Raw genomic sequence first — 21,201 nt, 5'->3', positions numbered from 1 at the left:
CTATGTGTATACGTGTGTAGAATACATCCCCACTTTTGGCACTATTTATTAGTGAACAGTACAAACTGCGTTTTAAAGTGGGGATGTATTCTACACACGTATACACATAGATATGAATGTGTAACACTGGTCCTTGTGAAATTTGAACTCAGAATGCTTATTCATTTGCAGCTTCTACTGATTCAGTGTCACTCTCACCTCAATGAGTAGCGATGTAGCTCTTCTACAACAAGAATCTGCTCTATCTCACCCCACTCATATCATAACCCTCATCTCCTAGCATAAAATACCCTTCCCTATGGATTTCATAGTTTTGTAAGTTGCATAGTGACCTTACTAGTTTTGATGGCATGAAAAATTCACCCAGTACATGCTGTCAAAAGGTTGGCATTAGGAAGGGTGTCAAGCTATAAAAATCATGCCAAAACAGACACTGGAGCACAATACAGTCCTTGGACCCATGGGATCCTGTTAAACCAGCCAACATATATTAACATGAAACATGGATGTTAAATGACAATGTTATAATAATTAGCTTGTAATTGTTCACTGTTACACAAAAAAGATAGTGTTGAAGCAGGAGGAGAGTGAGTGACAGCAGGAAACATATTGCTTTCATTTTAGTTTTAATACAGTATTATGTTGTATAGAATTATCATCATCATCATTTAATGTCCATTTTCCATGTTAGCATGGGCTGAACATTTTGACAGAGTCCAATGAGCTGCAGGACTGCATTGGACTCCTGTTTGTTTTGGCATGGTATCTATGGCTGGATGCTCTTTCTAATGCCAACCACTTTACAGAGTCTATTGGGTGCCTTTTCATGACAGTGGCACTATCAAAGTTGTCCAGTAACCTAGTGGCACTAAAGCTACCTTCATCAAGTGAGAATGTATTTCAGAGAGGAGGAGGTTTTATGTCAGGTGTTGAAAGTTAAGGTATCTTGCTAGAGATACATGGCTACCCTACATTACATGAAGGAGGGTGAGAGTAGCTGGAAGGAAGATAAAGATGGTGGGGATGGGTACCAGGTGTACTCTCAAGTTACAAGGGCATAAACATAAGGGAGAATATAGACCAGTGAATCTCAACCGGGGTCCATATAAAACTTTGTTATTCAAATTTCATCATCATCATCGTTGTTTAACGTCTGCTTTCCATGCTGGCATGGGTTGGACAGTTTGATTGAGGACTGGTGAGCCAGAAGGCTGCACCAAGCTCAATCTGATCTGGCAAAGTTTCTACAGCTGGATGCCCTTCCTAATACCAATTACTCCAAGAGTGTAGTGGGTGCTTTTACACGTCACCGGCACAAGGGCCAGTCAGGCGGTTCTGGCAACGACCACGCTCATAAGGTGTTTTTTACATGCTACCTGATGGGAGGCAGTCCAGTGGCACTAGCAATGACCATGCTCGAATGTTGGTTTTCATGTTACCAGCATTTGTGCTGGTACGGCGATGTTGGCAACAATCATGCTTGAATGGTGCTTTTTACATGCCACCAGCTTCGGACCTATCTCTGACCCTGGCAATGATCACTCTCAGATGCGCTTTTAATGTTCCACTGGCACAAGTGCTAATCAGGCATGTCATCAGCCATGTCAGTGATTTTAATTTGATTTCACTTGCCTCAATAGATCTTCGCAAGCAAAGTTTATTGTCCAATGAATGAGGGGTACTCATAAGTGGGCTGGTTACATCTCATGTTCAGATGTGCTTTTAATGTTCCACTGGCATGAGTGCCAATCAGGCAGTACTGTCATCAGCCATGTCAGTGATTTTGATTTCACTTGCCTCAATACGTCTTTGCAAGCAAAGTTTATTGTCCAATGAATGAGGGGTGTGCAATAAACTGATATTTCTACAATACTCAAAATATTTTAATTTTTTTTAATACAATTTCTAATAATATTTAATAATAAAAATATAATAGGACTTTTTAAAACCATGAATGACTATGAGGATCCACCTATGTGAAATAAGAATTAAAGGGTCCATAGGCAAAAATGGTCGAGTACCACTGATAGTAGATTAATAGAGAAGTAAAGAGTAAGTTATTTCATAAGAATGTGAGAAAAGAGTAACAGGTGGTTAGAAATGAGGTTAATATATGTGTGTGTGTGTGTATATATATATACATATATATATATATATAGTTAATCCAAACATGAAAACACAAAGAGAAATCACAACAACGTGAGGACGTGGAACAAGTACAATATTATTGGACGCTCAGGAAAGAAGGAAGGTTTAACGTTTCGAGCAGAGCTCTTCATCAGAAACATAGGAAAAGGAAAGATCCAAAGAAGGGAAGACTGAGGAAAAAATAATCACCAACGGTACACACACGGTCACATTTTGAACTCGGAATGTAGCGGCAGACGAAATACCACTGAGCATTTCGCCCGGCGTGCTAACATTTCTTCCAGCTCACTCATCTTCCAAACACTGTCTTATTAACAAAAGTTACTTAAGTTAATTCCTCAGTATTATAAAATTTGAAATAAAGGTTGTGTTGTGTCTTTTGTTTTTTTTTTTTGACACTAACGTGTTATCAGGGAGTGCTATTTTGGAAAATAGCATAGTATATTGTAGTTAGGTCAGGTCAGTTTTAATGGTAAATTGTTGAGCAAATACTAGATCCTAATGATGTAAGATAGTTGATTGTTAATTGAAACTCTAGTGTACTTGTATCATAAATTTATGACAGTTTTATTACTTACAGAGAATAATGCTTCCATTCAAATGAAATCAGATATTAGATTTTTTTCTTATTTTCATAATTATATCTTCTATATCAGGTAACATTCAGTTTGGGCATATGTGTGTATATATAGCTGTGTGTTTGAGAGAGAGAGAGAGAGAGAAACAAGTAATCAAGATAATACAAAAAGTTTTATATTTGTGCTTGGGTATATGTGGTATGTTATGTCAGTGATGACAAACACAAAAAAGGGTACTCAATAGAAAAGGCAGAGTGTATATTATTATTATTATTATTTAGGTTAAAATAAGCACTCCATCCAGAACCTTCAATTTATTTTGTTTTATAGGAGACTGGCAGTTAGCCAGATTAAAATGTGGTTGTCATATTGTATTGTGGCTAACAGCCCTCCAACTCAAGAATGTGACAGACTTGTTCATATATATATATATATGAAATAGATAGCAGAATGATTTGAGTGCTGGACAAAATATTTTATGCCATTGAAATATGCCTATTTACTTCCTGAGTTCAAATCCCACCAGAATCAGTAAAAAGAAAATACCAGTGATACAACTGACTATACTCTCATTCTTTATACAAATCAGCATTTATATACAATAGAACAAAAAAACTGAGTGGCTGTAGAATCATGGAGTTATTATATTCTATTTCAACAGATATATGGTAACAGAAGGCTTCATTTTTTAGGTTCAAAAGAGGAGCCAATGGTATATCTTTCTCAAAGCATTTCTAATCAAAATTAATCTCTAAGAATGTAAAATACTAAAAAAATCCCATGCCCTTTGCAATTAGCCATTCATTATTAATTCTTTGTGGTAGATTGTGAAGAGAGAGAGAGTGCCTTTATCTCTTCTGTTACTGTTTCTGTTGTCCATGATTCACTTCTAATGAAAAGAACTGTTTCAATGCAAGCTTTCTCCATGCATGCACATACATTTCCATTTCAGACAGTATCTAAGTAAAACACTTGTGAGGCAAGATGTCACTCACCAATTTACTATTGAACTGTATCCTCTCTCTATCTATTCCACTCATACAACAACAGTTTTTCATTCCTTTAAAATCATCTCAATGTATTTCCCTCTCCTACTTTTAGAATATCACAAAATTTTGTTTCCATGGCCCCTTACTAAACAATATGCCAAATTCGCCACCTACTGAACTGCTTCTTTAAACTTCTTTCCTGCCGATAGCTTCCTTCCAATGAATGACAAACAAACCTGTAAGAAAACAACTCACCTGGTTATCCACATTTTTCTAGTCTTCAGTTAGTTTTGATGTATGTCTTTCACAAATCTCCCCTGACACAATATGGCTCTGCAGCATAACTCTTGTGGTTCAAAGACGGGTTAAGCATATATTTGGTCTTCTCAAAGCCTTTTCAATCAAAATAAGTTTTTCTAAATGTAAAATAATGACAATAATAGTAAAGGCTATGAGAACTGCCCATTCCTTTTTCTCAGATTAATGAGTGAACAAAACTTTTTTACAACAAAAAAAAAAATTGAACTCTTTACAAAGATACAAAATCAACTATTGAACACTAGAGTACTTATCTGAACTAACCCAGTATATTACTTGTACATATTTTATTAATGGAAAGCAAAGACAAACTCTATCAGATTTGAAGTCAGAGCTAAGAAAAGCATTCATTCTCATGCTCTATTATCTCTGCTCTTTATTCTAATCTAACTACTAGCAACAAAAGCCATTCTATCATAATATCTCCTACATTCAGTTACCTCCCACCAATGTTGAAATGGAACTGATCAGGCTAGCCAACAACAATAATACAAATCTGAGCACTTAATAGAATATTAATGTAATGTCGGTAATTATACCAGAAAAATCAAAAGAATCCAGAGAGTGAAAGTTCATATTGATTCTTGAGTAATTTTCAAATTCTCAATTTCATTGACAACATTATTCTAATGAGCTTCCTGGTATTGTGCTTGTCTATAAAGAACCATTATGAACTTTCTTTCTCTGGATGTTGGTAATAATACGTTTTTAGGTATTTGATCTAAGTATGAAAGAGAACAAAAGGTATTTTTAGAACCTAGAGAAAAATCAAAGATGGACATATAATCAGATGACAGGAAATATGTTTGTCAAGCAAAGAAGCCATTTTAGATGTTAATTATAAGAAATCGTCAAAAGGAGATTATCATGCTATGAACAGACAGCAAATATTTTGTGGATAGAGATGAAGATTATTCTGTTTTAACAGTGAGATAACAAGAATTTAGAGTTGAATTTGTTCACTGAATGGTTTTATTATTATTATTATTTTTTTTTTTTCTTCAGTATCATCATGATTAAATATGAAAGTTAATGTAAGTGGATCTATGATCTAGTGCTTTTAAAAGAACTGGGAAAGTGATCCTTTGTTACTTCAAGAGGTTCTAAGACAGATTGGTGGTATTTAAGTCTCTGCAATAAAGTTTCAGCAACTGGACAAAATTCGTTTTCCCATTTTTCCATAATAAGATTCTGAACTTCATCTGTTGTCTCTGAGCTTTGTTCTGTGTGTTCAGGTTTGGCTGTAATGTAGCCGTGAACATTAGCTTCATCTGGAAAATTCAAACATCAAAGGGTTCACTTACAAAATGGGTAAAAGGTTGACCTGGAAGGAATTATACAATAAAACAATATTTCTTTTAGCTAAGTAATAAGATCATCTCTTTGCAGTTGAGGAGTAGCATCATCATCATCATTGTCATCATTTAACATCCATTTTTTTGTTCATGTTGGTATGATTGGATAGTTTAACAAGATCTGGTGAGCCACAAGGCTGCATTGAGCTCCAGTGTCATGGTCTCTAAGGCTGGCTGCCCTTCCTAATGCCATGCAGTCTGTACTGAATACTTGTGTGCTATCAACACTGGTGAGATTGTTAAGTAGGCACTAGTGAAAATTACTGATTATTATTTTATTGACTAAGGGTATGCTAAACAAAAATTATCCTGGTGGGTGGGATTGGAACCCAGAACACAAATACTGTCAGATATTTTTGCTCCATTATTTCTGCCAACTCACAAACAATCAATGCAATATTGATTTCTTATATTAATACAAAGTTACACATTTGTAAGAGAGAAGATGTTAGTCTATGAATTAACCCCAGTTTATTCTTTCTATGAAAACCTGGATACTCCTAACAAATATAGCAGCAAATATAGCAGCAAACACATTTTCCAATTTTTACCCCAGTATCTTGTCCCAATCATTATCATCATCATCATGCTAGTATGGGTTGGAAGCCAGGAGGCTGCACCAGGCTCCAGTCTGATCTGGCAGTGTTTCTACAGCTGGATGCCTTTCCTAATGCCAACCACCCTGAGAGTGTAGTGATTGATATAAATAAAGATAAGTCTTCCCTCAATCTTTTGCTATGAGTAGGTTTCCATAGCAACAACTGATGCACTACCTCATCTTTACTTCTCTGATTATTTCAAATACCAACATCTTTGTTTGCACAATGTGGTTGTTATAAAAGATAGACTGCCATAAAGTTTGGCATTAATTTTATATTTCTTCCAAGACATTTTCAATGGTGTTCATTGCAATCTTATGTCAGTGCTATTGAACCAATTTTTTTAGAGCTTTTGTTACTGTCCTTGATCTGGGACCATACCTCAGCGTAGTCTCCATCATTGCTTCGAAGAATGAATAACAATCCTAGAATGAGGCAACAGAGTTCCAGTACAGATGAAGGCAAACACTGATAAACTGGTATAACAGCTGCAGCTGTGCTGACCAGTGGCAAAGTATATGATCTACTGGACTATCTGCTAACAGGTCATTATTTCAAATTCATTCCTGGTGTTTCTTGAGGTTACTGGGAAGAATACTTTCCACCACATCACCTAAGCTGATGGGAATGGATATTAGAACATCTGGGAACACTACATGTTGGCATCTGGAAAATGCATCTTTCAATATACAAAGTCATGATTGTGAAACTCAGTAACAATCCAGAAATTCCATTCAGAGATTGTTTACCTTTAGTATTAAAGAATTAAAAACACAAATGAAGACAATGACGTTGCTAGGATGATAATGATGGTGGTTATTGAAGAAATGGTAATGATAGTAATGATGGTGGTGGTGGTGGTGGCAATGATGATATTGATATAGTGATAGTGATGATGATAGCAGTGATTATGATGGTAGTAATGACAATAGTAGTGATGATGATGATGTCAATAGCTGAATGACTAAGTCACAAAACAAAATACAGAAAGTCAAATGTTATTTCTTACCTAAAAATTCCGTGAGAAGCTCAACAAGTTGCTCTGTTGTTTGGTAACCAAAATAGAGGTGTTCTGGGCCAATATTGTGGCTGTAGTTCAGTAAAACTTGACACACAATTCCAGCCAGCTGCCAGTCATTAGGACCAAAATCTCTCAGAACTTCTATTAATCTAAAGAAGAAGAGGAAACATTGTAGAACTTTCATTTAGTTTCTCTATACCATTGATGAGATAGTGTTTATCCCAGATGTGAGAGCAATATTCTAATGTGGCTCTCACCCGAACTTTGTACAGTATCAATGATTGCCATCTCAACATGACTGCTATGGAAAATATTAGCACAGTGCTGCTATTGCACACGTAGATATATTGGATCACACTCAGAAATGAGCCCCCAACTGCTCCAGCTCCTAGAACACAGGCATCTTGTCTCTGCTTTCTGCCTCTTGCATTACTATTATAATGCTTTATGCTTTTAGGGGCAGGATGGAGTCATGCTAACTTCAATTGGAGTATTCTCTTTCCACTTGCCTCTCCTCTTCTCATCGCCCTTGTTATGTCCAATTCTCACCAGGCCCTGCACTAATTCCTAAGCCCAGCCCTTTTTTCTCAAACTGTCATCACCCTGGAATTCTTTCCTTGCTCACAGGTTGACTTACAAACGTTTATGAGGAACATTAATGGCACCCATCTCTCTGATTTGGGATAACTGACAAAGACCATGGGCACTACCCCTTAAAAACAAATATAGTTTTTATTAGCACCTGTGTTGGTGCTATGTAAAAAGCACCCATGCTGGCACTTTGTGCAAAGCACCTAGTACACCCTGTAAAGTGGTTGGCACTAGAAGGGCATGCAGCCATAGAAAACATGCCAAAACAGATGACTGGAGCCTGGTGCAGCTCTCCAGATTGCCAGTTCCTATCAAATTGTCCAACCCATGCCAGCATGGAAAACAGACATTAAATGATGATTGTTATAATAACTGTATGAACCCTCTTATTGAGTATTTCATATGTTTATTCAACACTCGTTAAATGACAGTGTAAGTGGCTGGGTATTCCACAGATACCTGTACTCTTAACATAATCTGCAGACAGATTCCACTTGACAAGGCTGGATCATTAAATTACAGCTACAGTCCATTCAATAGGCTTCCATACAGTTTCCATCTATGTAGTTTCATCCACAAGTCTTGGGTTGAAATCACAATGCCATGGTTACAAAGCAAACTTCTTAACTACAAGGCCATACATACATCCATTCTTGTTTTTATTAATGTATTAAATGTGAATAATCATTTTATTACATTATTGCCATGTTACTTCATTTGCTGGTTTTGCAAGAAGGAATAGTGTTTATGGTCTTTGCAGAACCTATTAGGTTGGTGACAAAACTACAAAGGCTTTAACCCTCTAACATTTAAACTGGCCATATGTGGCCCAAATATTCTTCCTGTTTTATGTTGAAACTGGCCACGTCCAGCCTATCACACTATTACTACAATGTCATTCTAAAAATATACCATCACATCGTCAAAATCTCAAAGCAACAAGATAATGCATGGTTAATTAAAAACAGTATGAATAAGAAAAAGTATTACATTTGATAAACGAATCTGAATGCTAAAGGGTTAAAGAACAGCTCTTTTGGCATTAAACAAAAATTGGAATGAAGCAACTTACTTTTCAATGCCTCCTCCTTGCATCAGTACAGGTCGCTTTTCTTTATCAGCCATGAAATTCACGAGGACTCCACAAGAAATATAAACAACTTCTCGATTGTCAGAATCTAATAATTCTATGAAGGTCTCTTGCACTACAATATACAAATATATATATATTCTTTCATTTACATACATACACGTGTATGTGTGTGTGTGTGCTATTTAGTATTGTTAACCAAATTATGGAAAACAACAAAACATATTTACTGAAAGGGAATGGGCTGACTATACAGTAAAATTTATTGCAAATTTTGAGTTGGTCTGGACTGTAAGTTCTGCTTTTAAGGATTATTCAATGAATTAACTGGTTAAATAAACCTTTAAATGTGAAACTTGATGTTTCTGTCAGTTCACTATTATCAAGACAGACAGGTAGGCAAACAGACAGATGAACTCCTGAACACTGAAGCTGGAGCCTTACCACTGATGCAATTTAATGTCTTGCCCAGGATGTTGATGGCACATCAATTAAAAATAAGAACAGACATTAATGTTGGTAGACTAGTGATTATCTGCAATGGTAATAATCACTTCAGAAATTAAACGTGAGTGGTGCATGTTGATGCACTGACAGATAAGGTGGAGAAACTAATATTTTGGACAGTGTCTTCTGTTAAAAGAGAGTCCTACACTAGAAAGAAATGAGGATGTTATCCAGTTTATAACAATGACTTGTTAAATGCTGAATCTGATTCAAAAGCACAGCTGTAAATAAATAAAAAGCAAACAAAAACCATCAATATTTAATGTCTGTTGTCTATGCTGGCATCTGTTGGATGGTTTGACTGAGCTGGCACGCTGGAAGGCTGAACCAGACTCCAGTCTGTTTGGCACAGTTTTCTACAGCTGGATGCCTTTCCTAATGTCAACCACTCTGAGGGTGTAATGGGTGCATTTATGTGCCACTGGCACGGTGTGCCATTTGTGTGACACCGGAGTGCGTTTACGTGCCACCAGCATAGGTGCCAATTTGCATGACACTGGTATCTGCCACGACTGCGATTTTGCTCAGCTTGATGGGTCTTCTCCAGCACTACATAATGGCAAACGTCTTGGTTGTTGCCTTCGTAAGGCCCAACACTTGAAAGGAACTCAGCCATTTTGCCTCCCAATGATGAAAATAAATTTGGCCATCATATGGATTTGTAGTGTTATATTTGAGATGAAATTAAGAAGATTAATGCTCATAGTATAATATACTAATACAAAGAGGTACTAAAAACGTGCTGGTGCAGACGCATGGCTTATTGATTAGGCTATTTGGCTCATAGTCATAAGGTTATGAGTTCAATTCCTGGTGTTCATGAGCAAGATGCTTTATTTCACATTGTTCCAATCCACTCAGCTGGCAAACATTAAGTTGTACCTGTATTTCTAAGAGTCATCCTTGTTACATTGTGTCATGCTGAATCTCCCTGAGGACTATGTTAATGGTACAGATATCTGTGGAGTGCTCAGGCACTTGCATGCTATTTTCATGAGCAAGCTGTTCCACTGATTGGATCAACTGAGACTTTTGCTGTCATAACTGACAGAGGACCTTCAAGTTAGCAAATAAACATTACTTATGCTGGAACCTAAAATTCAGGCCCATTTCATACTAACATTTATTTTTATTAATCAAAACCAAATAGCTATGTTGGAAAAAACAATCTGTTATGTATATAATAATAATAATGAAATTATCGTGTATAGTGATCAGGTGCACTCATCAAAGGTGCACATGTAGTACATAGAATTATGTCCCAAAATCAGGAAAGTGAACAGTGTAAAAGTCATGATATACATGTGTGCAGTGGCAGACTAGCCAGGTTGCCAGCTTACCTGATGGCAAGTGGGCCCCTGCACCATTAGAATCTATATATGGGGGCCCATGTTAGTATCTAAGGGGTCCATCTCCTCAAGTTTGAGAATTTTTACTTCACTCCTGGAAGAATGCATCAATTATTTCAGCCTGGCTGTGTTTGTAGACAGTTGAAAAGAATACTTTTAACAAAAAAATAATTAAATGATAGCTTTGTAGTTGTGTGTGGGCCTCCTTAGTCTCCTGGCAACCAATATTTTTAGACCCAGTCTGCCACTGCATGTGTGCATGTGTATGGATGGGGTGGATATCAGGTGTAGTGTTGGCAAATTTCAGGAAGCATGGAGGTTTTAAAGGATGCAATGTCTCAGCAACTAACAACTGATGCATGTAGTTTGTTTCATGCTTCAGCAGTGTCTGACTTTAGATTTTGTATATACGAAATTGTATTCCTTGACCCTTCCTAAATGGTCAAGGATTACAATTACTCATAAAATTCTAAACAGGTTACCTTTTTGTTCTGCCAAAAAGTCTCTTACAATCTTTTGGTGAGTTAAGTTTCCAAACACTCGTGATACTTCAATTAAAGTTTCCATGTGGTTTGGCAGTAATAATTTGACCAAATCTGTGAAATATAAAAAGAGATGCTAGAGCAAAAACTGTTAGGTAGTAAGGTACAGATAGAAGTCAGGTATGCATGCATGTGTGTGTGTGTGTGCACATAACGTAACAATGAAATTGCTTCTGACAGCTCAAGGGGCCAGTGTTTAAGTAAATAGGAAGAAACCTTAAGCAGATGAGACCTTAATCTTCTTCACGGGATGCCATGTAGTATTGTCTGATAAACTAAGTATATTATTGAAATAAGCCATGAAATGCCTGCAGTGAATCTGAACTAAAGATCTACAGGCTGATAATTTAATGCTACATCCATCTAGCTATTTCAATTCTGTTCTGTGTGGGTGTATGTGTAATTGAGGGCGAAAGAGGGAGAGAGAGAGGGTGTATATGTGTGAGAAAGAAGATTAATTAGATCATGCTCTAAAAAGACTGTCAGCGAGTTCCTTGATTTGCATTTCTCTACTTTAAGAGTCCCTTGAGTGAGTGTGCTGAGGTTAAATGAGATCTTTATAAAAAAAAATCCCTGATATTTCATTGATAAAGTTTGGAATCAATGTAATGGAAATTATGAGATTATGTACAGCCAATGGTTAAGAAGTTTACTTGCCAACTACATAGTTCCAGGTTCAGTCCCACTGCATGGCATCTTGGGCAAGTGTCTTCTACCATAGCCTCAGGCCAACAAAAGCCTTGTGAGTGAATTTGATAGATAGATAGATACTCCTAGTTTCCAGCTCTGTAGGCCGACTTTGCTTTTCTATTTTCTATGATTGAACTAAGCATCATATTTTACTGGGTTGAACCAAATGCTTCAGAATCCCTGAAACACTCCTTTGTAAGATTGTTTTGGATAGATTTGAAGATCTTAGAGTGCTACTGCATCTCTGTAGTTTATACTTGTTTATTTTTACACCACAGTTAAAAAGAAAAACTGTAAATTAAGAAATTTGTAATAAGGAACTTTAAGGCTTAATGCAAATAACTATGTCAATAATTATAACATTGGTAGACTGGTAGAATCATTAAAGTATCAGACAAAATGCCTTGAGCTATTAGAGAACTTTTTATTCTGAGTTCAAATCCCTCTGAGGTTGACTTTGGCTTTCAACCTTGAGGACTCCACAAAATAAATATTAGTCAAGTACAGGAATTAATATATTTAACTTTTCTCTCCCAATTAATGTGTACCCTTATGTTTGTATATATAAAAAAAAAAAAGGTAATTATATACAGTATCATCATTGTTTAAACAAATACCATTCCAATATTTTCTTGAGTGAGAAGAGAGAACACTAGGGCAGAGTTTTCTATGGCCAGACATCCTTCCTATATGTTGCCAGCTCCCATATGTTCCCAAGTGAGATTAATAAGTTTCTAATGTGTTAAGCAACAAACAAGGTCAGACATGTTTAAGCAGAGAACTGGAATCAGATGGCACAGTATGAATAAGATTTCTGTTTACAAAGGCTGAATAACACGTGAAGAAGGCCAAACATGCTTTTATACTGGACTGCAAGCAAATAACATTGTTTACAACCTGCAAGACAAGAGAAATACAAACTTTCTCTCTCTCACACACACAAACGACAGGCTTCTTTTAGTTTCCAGTTACCAAATCCACTCACATGGCTCTAGTCAAGTGGACCATATATAACCATAGAGTCATATATATGTGCATATACATATTCTTAGTAATCATCCATTCATATTAGCAAGAAAAAAGCAAGAAAGTTTTATTGAGATTTAAGATGTATTTCTTGTATCTTGTGTTGTTTGGGAAATGAAAATGAGAAAAGTGTAACATAATCAATTACTTACATTTAGCAATGTCTAATTGTTTGGCCAATATACCACTGGTCTTGCTGTGGTAATAAGAAAGATTGTTGATGGTAGCAACAGTAGTAACAAGTAGATCTTCTTTGTCAATTGAGAATGAATCTGTGGGAAAAAAAATAATAATTAAAACAATCTTTTCTGCTTTTGGCAGAAGGTCTGAAATTTGGGGGTGGAGGATAGTTGATTACATCAACCCCAGCACTCAGCTGGTACTTAATTTATCGACCCTGAAAGGATGAAAGGTAAAGTTGACCTTGGTGGAATTTGAACTCAGAACGTAGCGATGGGCGAAATACCACTAAGCATTTCGTCCAGCATGCTAACAATTCTGCCAGCTTGTCATCTTATAATAATAATAATAATAATAATAAAAAGAATCAGGAAAAGAAATAATGTGGAGAACTAATTATATAATTTATTAACTGCTTTTCCATTCCTAACAATTCTGCCAGCTTGTCATCTTATAATAATAATAATAATAATAAAAAGAATCAGGAAAAGAAATAATGTGGAGAACTAATTATATAATTATTAACTGCTTTTCCATTGTAAATGAGTGATTTACCCAAAAATATGTAAGGAATTAATAATTATTAATTCTCTCTTTATATTGTAGGAAGCTCTTTGTATTATTTCTTTATAGTTTTCTTATTTCATAATGCTTCAAGTGAACCACAGTGCCCTTAGTAACAACAACAGAACATTTTAAAGACTGCTGCAAAAGCAATGCTACTGAGGGATTTCTCCTCTGGTAGGATTGTTCAAGATAATAAAGGTTGAGGATAAGAAATCAGATGAAAAAATGTTTCTCATAAAACAAAAGGGTGTCCATCAAGTAGCTGCTGTATGGAGTAACAGTGCCACTTCTACTCAATCATATCAAAACAGACTTCATAAAAAAATGTATTGATTATAATAAATCATTAGACAATTGGAAAAATTTTCTTAATAGTGAGACATTAACATCAGTCAGGATAGGATAACATCTTGCTTCTAACTGTAAAAAGTATCAAATAAAAGTATATTTTATTTCTGACTGCTAACTTACCCAGGATACGAAGAAGTTGTACGACACAATCATGTTCAGCAGCAATAATAGGGCCAATGGTCTCACCAATTGATAAATTTGCAATTAATCGAACAGTCTTGATAAGTATATCAACACTTTCTTCCATTTGAAAATTTTGGGTATTTGCTTTATGAGACTGGTTAGTTTTATCTGACTGGGGAAAAAAAAACAAAAAAAACATTATTTCTAACTTCATGTCATTGAAATGATGATATTCACATAAAATGTCTTACAAGAAATATGCTAGGTTTTCTATATCATTTTTTCATACAGTCTCTTGTGAAAGATTTAATTCTATCATTAGAAATTAAACTAAAACATCAGCCCACAAGGGAGATATTCTCTGCAGCTATCTACTTAATATAGCTTCTAAATGTTCCTCAACAAGTTGCCTTCCATTTTTAGGATGGAGGCTAACATATTTGATGGCATAAAAGACACACTCCAGTTTCAGCAGCACATTTTGAACAAACGAAGCTTTTAGTGCATTAAAGCTTATAGGAAGACCAATTTTATACATAGGACCTGGGTTTATTGTTTTGTTTTTGAGACATTTTTTAAAAAATAAAATGCATCATATATACCATCAAATATAATATGTATTTTAAGTTCTAAATCATAGGATAGCATAACCATAACTGAAAATCTGATTTAATGAAATATTGTTTGATGCTCCGTTTTTAAAGCCTGCTCAATAGGAGTTGGTTGGGACTGTTTAACAATAAGCTTCAGGTCAATTTTCAGTATCACTGTGGAGTCAATTTTTATTTCTTTTACTTGCACTGCTGACAAATAAGCAAAGCAGATAAAGTTTAGGGGAAACAACTGATGCAGAGAAAAATACGAACTTGCAATTATTCAAATTAAAAGGCATCTTGTCTTCTCTGCTAAATTTTGTTGGAATTGTGGTATGAAAAAGTAAAATCAGCTTGAGATTGGTAAAACCAATTTGAGGTTTATAGATGCAAACATAATCTCTCCATAAATTGATATATTTGTTGTTTACACACAAAAAATTTACAGTTATAGACTGTCTTCCTATGAACTAGACACCCACAATACTGATAATTATTGTTGTGAACAAAGAAACCAAGAATAAATTTCCTTTCTTATTTGGAGGAATAATTAATAATGTCAAAATATTAAAAGCTTCCCTTTATTAGTTTAAAACTTATTTGTTTACAAGTCATCTTTATGTGAATCTATGCATTAAAGGTAACTTGAAAAAATTGTATAATTTAAAATCTTACTGTAGAAAATTTATCCAAATGATATTGAAGAACATTCAATATTGTTGCCAAAGAGTTTTTTTCTTCAAATAATTGAACACGAGCTGTATCATCTTTTGCAGTCAAGTTGCCGAGAGCAAAGCAGATTCTCACAACAACATCCTAGAAATATAGAAATAATAATAATAATAATAACAATATATTCATTATTCAGGGACCTTTTGAGCGGGATGGGCTACTTGACCTGAAGAAAATTCTAACTGGAAAATTCTAACAGCGCATGACCTGCAAGGTCATGCACTGTTAATCTTGATATGAGATCACCATATTGTGCATATATGGTTGTGATGCATGTGCCTGGTGTACCCTTATCAGATGGGTAGTCATGATGGGTATACTGGGCTTTGTATATTTTACCCCAGTGTCACTTTGATGGCATGCACTGTTCTCTCACTCAATAATAACAATAATAGTAATAATAAAAATAATGGTTTCAAATTTTGGCATCAATCCAGCAATTTCAAGTAAGTTGATTACATTGACCCCAGTGCTGAATTGGTACTTATTTTATTGACCCTGAAAGGAAAAAGGTAAAGTCGATCGTAGCAGAATTTGAACTCAGAACATAAAGATGGACAAAATACTGCTGAGCATTTTGCCCAGCATGCTTATGATTCTGCCAGCTCACCACCTGAATAATAATAATAATGATAATAATCCTTTCTACTGTAGGCACAAGGACTGAAATTTGGTGGGAGAGGATAAGTCTTTTCACAAACCTTGAAAGGACGAAAGGCAAAGTTGATCTTGGCGGAATTTGAACTCAGAACATAAAGATGAATGAAATGCTGCTAAGCATTTTGTCTGGTGTGCTAACAATTCTGCCAGCTTGCTATCTGAATAATAATAATAACAAGAGCACTCAGAGAGCGCAAACCTCAACCAAGGCAACACCAATGTCCTCTCAACGATTAGCCAGAGATGATTTTTAAAATTAGAATATCTGAAAAACTCAACTGCTCTCACAAATGAGAATACTAGAAATGAACCTGACTGTTCACAAAAATTAAGTAAAAAAACAGGAAAAACAATCCAGAATTCTTGTCCAGTACTAGATTGATCCCAAAATCTAATCAGTTTGTGCCAGTCAGGAGGCCAAACATTCCTGGAAGTTTCATCCAAATCCATCCAGCCATTCTTGAGATATCTTGTCCATGGACAAACAAACAAATAAACACAACTGAAAACTTAGCGAAGGTGGAGGTAATAATGATAATAATGGTTTCAAAGTTTGGTACAAAGCCAGTATTTTCAGGAGAGTGGGTAGATAAAATGATGATGATGATGGTTACAATGACATATTTTATTGCCCCAAACATAGATATAATATCTAGAACGATAAAAATATATTTTACCTGTCTCGTTATGTGTTTGTTTAAAGCTCGCAAAGCAACTGGATAATGTTGTCTCTGGGCAGCAAGCACAGTACAACAATCTGTATGAAGACTGATCTTACTAGAAGACAGGAAAAAGAGAATTAAAAAAATATGGTTAATTAGTAAAAAAAAAAAAGTTGATAACAATGCAATACGTGAATTTAAAAAAAATGGATTTCATTCATTCACTATATTTTCAGACATTCTTTCTTTCTTTTACTTGTTTTAGTCACCTGACTGCAGCCATGCTGGAGCACCACCTTTAGTCTAACAAATTGACCCTTATCCTTTGTAAGTCTAGTATTTATTCTATCGGCCTCTTTTTGCTGAACTACTAAACATTAAACACACCAACATCAGTTGTCAATCGACAGTGGAGGAACAATTACAGGCACAAATAATACATACATACATACATACATACATGATGGCTGCCCCCTCGTTATTAAGTATGGCCATTGCACGAAGCTTAACTGATTGTTAACATGTTAACAATCATGAACAATGTCGTTATCATGCAATGCCTGTGCAAGAAGATTTTTTTTAAAGTGAGGAATGGCTGTGCACTGAGTCAATCCCACTCACTAAGCAACAGCAGCCATAATCCGAAAAGAAGAACTAGTCAACATCATTCGTAACCACTGAGCCGCAGGTTTTATGTTGGAGTTATCCCAGTTACCTGAGTTACCTTCTCCTAGAAGGATGCCCTAACAAAGGCTAGGAGTTCTTCACTCCCAATGGTTTAACCGCGCGATTGGGTATTCAGTCCGATTATTTCTATGTCTCCGCGCATGATACAGCCTTAAGCCTTAAGAAGAAAAAAATTACACATTTATTGGATGGCCGTTGACTCTCAAGAGTTCCTCTGCCCTTTGACGGGTTTTGTTTTTCATACCGCAGGGTGTCCAATAAACACCCTCCTCACCAAGCAAGCTTGGTGGAGTTGCCGGTTTAGTCGCCGACGGCCTGACTATGCAACAGGTTGTACTGGGTTACATGTTACCAGTAGCACTCGAAAGTGACCTGACATACATACATAAATAAATAAATAAATAAATAAATATATTTTTTCTTAAAAATATCTATTCATAGATGCAGGTGTGTCTGTGAGGTAAGAGGTTTGCTCCCAAACCACATGGTTCTGGGCTCAGTCCCACTATGTGGCACCTTGGGCAGTGTCTTTTGCTATAGCCTTGGACCAACTAAAGCCTTGTGAATAGATTTTGATAGATGGAAACTGAAAAAAGCATGTCATATATATATGTGTGTGTGTATGTGTGTATGAGTGTGAATTTCTTTGAGTCTGTATTTGTGCCTCACTTCCACTTAACCAGTGATGGGATATTTACATCCCCATAACTTAGTGGTTCAGCAAAAGAAAACAATAGAATAAATTCTACACTTACAAATGTAAGTACTGGGGTTGATTTGTTTGACTAATAATTCTTCAAGGTGGTACCCTAGCATGGCTGCAGTCTAATGACTGAAACAAGTAAAAGATTAAAAAGTTCACATAACAACCACTCTTCTTGTGGTTGTTATGGTACAAAAAGGAATCAAACTTGACACTCAGCCATACCTGTGTCCAGTTAACAACCACAACAGACACATGACTGTCCCTAATGAAATATGTCAAGGCACTGGTGTGGCCATGTAGTTAAGAATCTTGCTTTGCAACCATGTGGATTTGTGTTCAGTCTCATTGTCTGGCACCTTGGGCGACTGCCTTCCACTACAGCTTTGTGAGTGAATATGGTAGATGGAGACCCATTTTATAACTGTCCGATAAATGGGAACGTGAAACTGAGTAACAGTCCTGTGATAATTTTTCAACTTTAATAAAGATTATATTACTCTACCTTTGGTATTCGAGCACTATTTTCCCCATCTTGTTTTGCACATATGTGCTCACCTCTGTGTGTATGTGTGTGTGTGTGTGTGTGTGTGAATATATATATATATGCTACAGAACCTCTCCCAAATTAGACACCGATATTAGAGTGCTATCTGAGCTTAATAAGATTATCTATAAAAAAAACCAACCAATATCAATGTCAGTAATCTCCCCAAACCACAAATTTACAAATATGCATAACAAATTCCCATCATCAGCTGCCAAACAGATATCAGTATGGTTTCAACACCTGGACAATACCATTCATTTCATGCTATTCTGTAATCATTTCAACATCTGATGGATGGCACACTTGTGCACCTGCACAGGTAATGTTGATTTGATGGAGGGAGTATGTACAATACAAACAATTGATCACTATAAATAAATTATTTGTGTAGGTCATTCAGCAAACATAGAACATTCTATGTTGTCTTTGACAGGAGAGTCCATCATATATATATCATCATCATTGTTGTTTAATGTCCATCTTCCATCTATGTATAGATAGATGTCAGGAGCTGGCCAGGTAGAAAAGCTACCCTAGACTACTCTATGTTTTGGCTGGATGCCCTTCCTAATACCAACAACTCCTCAGAGTGGAATCAGTGCTTTTTATGTTGCACAAGCACCAACGAAGTTAGCTTTGGCATGATTTTTAGAGCTGGATGCCCTTCCAAATGCCAACCATGTTACAGTGTGGACTGGATGCTTTTAATGTGGCACCAGCACTGGCAGGGTAACCAACTAACTGCATATATATATATATATATTATATATATATATATATACTATATATATATATTCCTTATTTGCCAATTAAGGCTACCATTGGTTTCATGTCAAGAAGAGTAGGAAAATATCCTAGTATCTTAAAAAGTTTTCAAGTCAATCACCTGGAGAAAGGTGTTTGGCTCCATTTTGGAAAGCAGCCTCATTTCGTTCATGGGATTTCTTTTAAATTAGTGTAAATGAAGCAATGTATCAATGGATGTTACTCTAGAAGTCATTTTTTGAGTTTGTTTCCCTTGAATTTGTCTTTTCTGTAAATTTCTTAATTATTTTGCATTATTTGTGTGTTTTTGTTTTGAGTATGGTATTCTTGTACCTGCATATTGAGGTTGTACGTCATTGGAACTTATTTCTTATTTGTGTGACATTTGTGTGCTATATGAGTTCACGTTTATGAAGGGGCTATCCTGGTAATGTTGCCCTCATTTATAATTACCTAGAAACATTTGAAGATGATCTTATAAAGTTAGTTAGAAATGTAAAATTCAACCAAAATTCAAACAAGTTTCAACACACATTGGAGACATACACCGAACCTTTCAAAACATCAATGAACATGTTTATTAAAGCAGATAAAACAAAAAATATTTACAAAGTAAACAACCAAACACACCACAAATTACTAACCGACAACATAACTAAAACATACAAGAAAACAAACCCCACCACATATAATTTCATTAATATAGAAGCAAAAAATCTAGCTGCAAAGTTTAAAATAAAAGTCAAAGTAAAGCTTATCCTACAAAATGCTTTTATAACTCTGAAAGACCATAAAAACAATTTTATGCAAAATCCTAGCTGTAAACTAATAAATCCCATAAAAAGAGAAATAGGAATTATTAGTAAATCTATATTAGATAACATTATACGACATATCAGGGTACACACAAATCTTACCCAATGGATATACAGTAGTGCAACTATTGAATGGTTTAAGAAAATAGATAAGCTCAAATGCAAATTCATACGATTCGCCATCATAGATTTCTACCCCTCGATCTCCAAAAGTTTGCTTCAGTAGACATTTGAATTTAGTAAAACATACGTCACTATAACAAATACTGATATAGACATGATAATTCCTACTGGGTAAAAAAGAATGGAGACGAGTTGTTTGATGTAGCAATGGGGAGCTATAATAGTGCAGAGATAGCTAACCTTATGGGCCTTTATCCTAGATGTCCTTAAAAAAGAAGTAAAAGAAGCTAACATAGGTTTGTACGGGTACAATGGCCTGGGAGTAGTACACAATAAAAATGGACATGATATGGATAGAATAAGGAAAAAATTATGCAAAATATTTAGCCAACTAGGCCTAAGAACCACAATTAATATAAATCTTAAAGAAGTCAACTTCCTAAACATTAACATGAACATGAATCTTAATACAGGAAAATTAAAACCCTACCACAAAGAAAATGAGGAAGCCTCGTACATAAACATAAGTTCCAACTACCCACCAGCAGTAATTAAACAAATAGTTAACAACATTAGCAGGTGGGTCTCCAATTTATCCGTCAACAAAGACACTTTTGAAAAATCTGCCCCATATTATAATGCTGCATTAGAAAGATCCAACTTCAAGAATAGCAAAGACTACATTGAACCAAATACAAATAGAACAAGAAGAAATAGAGGAAAATCTTATGGGTCAAGCCACCTTATAGCATGAATGCAGTTAGTAACATATCTAGGAAATTCTTAAAACTAATAGACAACCGCTTCCCTCATTCACACAAATACTAAAAGATCTTCAACAGAAACACTGTTAAAGTTAGCTATAGTTGTCTCCCCAATATAAGGTC

At 35.5% G+C, this 21,201-nt stretch overlaps 1 protein-coding gene across 6 annotated transcripts in view; it reads right to left on the bottom strand.

Annotated features, from left to right (window-relative positions):
• Window positions 1–4,982: 4,982 nt before the first annotated feature.
• The window catches only part of LOC115225108 (armadillo repeat-containing protein 2-like), a 70,090-nt gene continuing 53,871 nt past the window's right edge, over window positions 4,983–21,201 (bottom strand). For all 6 annotated transcript variants that reach the window (XM_036514863.1, XM_036514870.1, XM_036514853.1 and 3 more), the window contains 8 exons: window positions 16,687–16,786; window positions 15,293–15,433; window positions 14,022–14,196; window positions 12,956–13,075; window positions 11,028–11,141; window positions 8,672–8,804; window positions 6,997–7,157; window positions 4,983–5,304 (listed from right to left, as the gene is read on the bottom strand). In XM_036514863.1, coding sequence (XP_036370756.1) covers window positions 5,078–5,304; window positions 6,997–7,157; window positions 8,672–8,804; window positions 11,028–11,141; window positions 12,956–13,075; window positions 14,022–14,196; window positions 15,293–15,433; window positions 16,687–16,786 — 1,171 coding nt within the window. In that variant the 3' untranslated portion in view covers window positions 4,983–5,077. The remainder of the gene's footprint in view (window positions 5,305–6,996; window positions 7,158–8,671; window positions 8,805–11,027; window positions 11,142–12,955; window positions 13,076–14,021; window positions 14,197–15,292; window positions 15,434–16,686; window positions 16,787–21,201) is intronic.

Source organism: Octopus sinensis, linkage group LG2 (assembly GCF_006345805.1).
Source record: "Octopus sinensis linkage group LG2, ASM634580v1, whole genome shotgun sequence".
NCBI lineage: Eukaryota > Metazoa > Mollusca > Cephalopoda > Octopoda > Octopodidae > Octopus > Octopus sinensis.
The sequence above is the reverse complement of the archived record's forward strand: the minus strand, read 5'-3'. Positions and strand labels throughout refer to the sequence as shown.